The sequence below is a fragment of the Antrostomus carolinensis genome, unplaced genomic scaffold (genome assembly GCF_000700745.2).
Source record: "Antrostomus carolinensis isolate BGI_N321 unplaced genomic scaffold, ASM70074v2 scaffold1162, whole genome shotgun sequence".
In the NCBI taxonomy this organism is placed as follows: domain Eukaryota; kingdom Metazoa; phylum Chordata; class Aves; order Caprimulgiformes; family Caprimulgidae; genus Antrostomus; species Antrostomus carolinensis.
The window spans coordinates 16,115-21,019 of NW_010298697.1; the positions used below are offsets into that span (position 1 = coordinate 16,115).

The following is a 4,905-nucleotide window of genomic DNA, read 5'->3' on the forward strand; positions in this document are numbered from 1 at the left end:
GAGAGATAAGGCGAGTGGGAAATGAGACACCCAAAGGAAAAAGAGCAAACAGTCAGTTTAGAGTGGACAATCCAGGAAAAGGCAGAGGGTAATAAATGAGGAGCCTGAGATGTGAGAATCTGGGGGAAATGAGTGTGACACCTGGAGAACTGAGAAGGGCTCTGCTTAACAGACTTCTTGGGTGCTAATTATTTCCTCTACCAGTGATGAGGCCCTGTGTTGGCTACCCTGTTCCCATAAGAAGGAGGTATTATATACATGCAGTCCATCCTTGGCTTCTGTGATCTGTGTGGTTTCTTTCAGGTTGTATACCAGGGTAGTCCTTATGCACCTCATAACTCCACGCTTTACCTTACCTACAAAACAGGAGTAGAGGTGGGATGCTGGGGGCTGTGCATCAATGCAATTTCTTCATCAGTCTATTCTTGTAAGTACCCAGGAATGTACTCCAACACTGTGTTTTGAAACAGCATTTAAACTGCTTTTTGCCATTGTCTAAAACAATAAAGCAATGCCAAATTAGCTTTTTTTTTTCACATTAAAACGTTACATTCTAAGCATTGTTATAAACTCGTATCTTACCATGAACAGTTCCTGACCACATGATGAGGAGTCACTCTGGGAGAAAGGCATTGTTCTGCATGTGAACTGACCCTGAACACTGAAAATCATCCTGAAATTAAATGCCAGACTAAAATGGATGCTATGGGTATAATTCTGAGATACTCTTTCACCTACGAGTGCTGTAGCTGTACGTTCTTAAAGGTCCCTCTGATGGCCTCTTTCCATCTGCATTACTCATAAAGGAACTCTTTCACAATACAGTAGAAGTTCTTGCCAGAAGCATGAACCTTGCTCTCTAAAATTCTGTGTAAATATCCTAGCACAGTTCCCGCACACAGATTTCACCAAAGCTCTTACTAAGGATTAAAAAAACTACTTGCGATTGGAAAATTCAGATGAGTAGCATTTTAGGGGCTGAACTGAGGATCTAAAAAAAGGCTTGAGGGAAATCTTTTCCCCTTTGGAGCTTAACTACAGGCATTTTTGTAGTGCCTTTCTCAGCTCAGACAGAGGTTAATGCCAAATGTTCGCATTATAATCAAACAGCGGAAATGTCTGAGGTTGTCAATGAGAAGCAGTTCTTCCAGAATGGTTGTTAACTACTTATTCTCTGGAGTTGGCTGTGCCAGAATAAGGCTATCCCCAGAGAAAGCAAGTATTCTTTGGCAAGTTTATACCTACAAGAATTTGAGGCAACTTCCAAAATCAGTAATATTTTCTCCTTCATTGCATTTTAGAAAATAAAAAAACTTAAAGGAACTCCCTGGTGAAATGTGACCTGTTTTGTTTTAGTGTTCTCAACATTTCCACTTTCTTTTCACAGATGTGCAGAAAATCCTTCTGCCATACATAGGATTAAAGGGACTTTATTTCATTGGATACCTACTTTTTGGATTGGGTACTGGATTAATTGGCCTGTTTCCCAATGTCCATTCGACTCTGGCTCTGTGTTCCCTCTTTGGTGTCATGTCCAGCACACTCTACACAGTGCCATTCCACCTCATTGCAGAGTATCACAGGGAAGAAGAGGTGAGTTCAGTGTCTAAGAAAGGATAAGTTTATACTCATTTGGATCTGTTTAGTCTGTTTTGGGAGAAAATTGGATAGAACTGGTGAGTAGCTTTTAATTTTAATTTCAAACTATTTATGATGACAAGTGTTGTGAATGGAAAGTTTCTGACAAAGAGAGTTAAGATCTCAGCTTCAAACTCTCCAGATGTTCCCGCAGTGAAACAAATAGTTATTTATCATCACAACTGAAACAAAGCCAATCACAGTATGAGTTCAGGCAGTAAGCAGGTAACAGAGCTCCACTTTGTGTTGCCTTCAAGTGCTACCTTCCTTATATCCTTCCTTGCAGCTGTACTCACTGAGGACTTGACTTCTGAGTTCCTAAGGTTAATAACCACACTGTAAAGGCTGTCAGAATTTTTAGTTAACTGCAAAGTGTTACAAAAGCTGAAATTCAAATACAAATAGTTTTGTATATTTCAGTATTAAATTATATACCATATTCTCATGATTACTCTAAATCTCTGAGGTTGATTTTTGGTCCTGTTTCCAAGGAAAATCTGGGAAAACTTGCATTCCTTATATCATGTTAATGGGCCTAGCAGGATCTTCTTGTCTTGTAAAGCGTTGAGCTCTTGAATGGAAAAGTTCTTTCAGGTCTCTTCGTGAGAGACCTGGAAACAAGAAGGATTAAGCAGAGTTGTGAGGACATAGGAAAAGTTCTCATTGTATCCGGGGATATTTGAATAAATTAATTTTAAAATGTTGAAACATTGAAAAACAACGTAGAAACATAGTTGAGACCAACACAGGGCTCGATCAAGTCCTTGAAAACATGTCCTACTGTTCTGTACAACTTTTTAGCATCACCATCTGAATGACAAATGCAAGAGAACGCTTAATTATTCTATTGAATCCTATGAGGATGTCTCAATGTGGTTAAATATTTCATAGATCTGATTCCTAATTTTTCAGTTATTTTCTCTGTTCCTTCCAACAGAGAACAATCATGATGAAGAGTTTTAGAAAGATATAACAAAGGACAGGTAATGAAACCCATTTTAGGGTGAGACCACAATCCTAACCTCAGGCCAGCCAACTCAGAGAGACTGAGTAAAGGCAAAATTGTAGTCTAGCTCTTATTCAGAGCTGTTGCAAGACAGAAGTGAAATAAAATATGCTGAAGTGTGTATGGACTTTATATTTAATATTCAAATGTTACTTGTAAGACAAGCAATTGTTTCTTGTTTGGTGTATGCTACTTGCTATGCCAGATGCTAAATGACATGTAATTCTATGTTAGATCTGATATTAACAGAGTTAGGTTTATCTCAAATCTATAATGTACAAAGTAGATAGCAAAAATAAAGAAGAAACAGCAAGATTACATTCATTTACACATTCATATAATTGTGGTCAGAACTGCTGGTATATAGGAACACTAGGCACAGCCCAGGAAAATAGATATAATTCCAAAAATATTGTGTCTAAAATTGGAAATGTTTCAGGTGAAAAGACTTATCATTCCAGAAAAGAGAGCAGATATTTTCCCTCCCTATGCATTCTACCAAAATCATGTGCTGGGTTTTAAAATGTCACCATTTAAACTCCTGTTCCGTGCTGCTGTTCCCTAGGATCCAAATTCGATTTTGTCTACTGGATTAGGAACAGACTGTTTGTCGCCAGTACTTTTGAGCTTTGTGTGGCAACAGCTCAATGGCAATGTAACAGGTCTTATGAAAAGCAAAAAACATCTTAATAGCTGAGAGCATTTGGCTACAAGATGACAGCAGCAACAGCTAGCCTACAGCAAGGAAAGCTCTTGCTTTAGACTAGAGAGCTCAGGCTAGGCTACAGCAACAGCTAGCCTACAGCAAGGAAAGCTCTTGTTTGTTACAAATCAGCCTTCTCCATTCAGTAGCCTATGCGAGAAGGACAGTAAATATGTAAACTATCACATAATTTCCCAATGAAACAGAGTAGTTCCTTCCTGGAGGGAATCACAGTACAGCTGAAGCTAGAAGAGACTTCCAGAGATCATGTAGTACAACACCCCTGCTCAGGCAGGGCCACTGGAGCAGGTTGCCCAGGGACTGGTCCAGTCTAGTTTGAGTATTTCCAAGGATACAGACTCTACAACCCCTCTGGTCAACCTGTTCCAGCAATCAACCACCCTCACAGGGTGCTTCTGTCAAAGATGCTTTTATATAATGAATGAAGCTTTTTGCTCTATGTACCATAGCAGTTACACAGATAATTAGTAGTTAATAATGGCCTTCTGTAATGTAGAAGAATCCTAATCTGGACATTTGTTTTCAGATTTTTTTAATTTTTTTTTTTTGCCTTGGCAATAAATGTATTAAATTTAGACTTTAGTCCTGAACTCCTTTATGTGCTGTAAGGCATAATTTCAGAGCACAGTGTTCCATTTTAACAAATATGATCCATATTTGTGTGAGACACAGTATGACTCATCTTAACATCCCTTTGAGGCTCTCCTTCAACCATGAGAGTTGGAGCTAGATTATCCATGATGGCATGTTCTGTACCATGAAATGTCAGTTTTCCAGAGCTCAAATAGACCTGAAATTCAAGAAAAAGGCTAATTTTTCTGATCAAGTTTCATTTCTTTCCTAGAGAGAAAGGATAGAGGGAAAAAATGCAGATGGGAGAAATGTGACAATGTAGGGGAAGCTTGGAAAACTCATTATCACTTGTAAAACCTCTGTTTGAATTCTGTAACCTCTGTGGGACAGGCAGAAAAAAACAGAAAGGAAGCAGAGAGTTGTTGACTTGTCTTGCTGCACCTGGGGGTCGTGACAGTGCATTGGCTGAGAGCTGCACGTTATCAGCACTGCCTCATTTCCCTGAGTTTTGTTTTGTGCTTATTTGCAGAGCCTGAAGCTGCAGGATGGAGAACAAGCTGGAGAGCACGATCGAGGGAAGGGCATTGACTGTGCTGCTCTCACCTGCATGGTCCAGCTGGCCCAGATCATTCTTGGTGTTGGTCTGGGGCTCTTGGTTAGTGTTGCTGGCAGCGCAGTCACTGTGATTTCGGCATCTATGGTGGCACTGATAGGCTGCTGCTTTGTCGCTTTTTGTGTTCGATATGTGGAGTAGGACTGTGTGAAGCACTTGAAAGGAATCTCCCCAGGGGAGCGTTTTCCTTCTGGGTCAGTAGCACTGGTGCTATGCTGATACTGCTGGCACATCCTCCTCTCTTACCTCCTCCAAGCAGTTGCAATTCCAGAGCTTTACAAAATGGAGACTTGATAAAACTGGTTGCCTAACTGCCTCAGATTGAAAGCTTCTCTATATTGACTGCTTTAT

General features: G+C 39.9%; 1 protein-coding gene across 1 annotated transcript in view; it reads left to right on the plus strand.

Moving 5' to 3' along the window:
- SLC45A2 (solute carrier family 45 member 2) overlaps window positions 1–4,695 on the plus strand; it is a 14,847-nt gene extending 10,152 nt beyond the window's left edge. The window contains exons 5-7 of the mRNA XM_010162497.1: window positions 304–427; window positions 1,388–1,593; window positions 4,471–4,695. Coding sequence (XP_010160799.1) covers window positions 304–427; window positions 1,388–1,593; window positions 4,471–4,695 — 555 coding nt within the window. The remainder of the gene's footprint in view (window positions 1–303; window positions 428–1,387; window positions 1,594–4,470) is intronic.
- The last annotated feature ends 210 nt before the right edge of the window (window positions 4,696–4,905 follow it).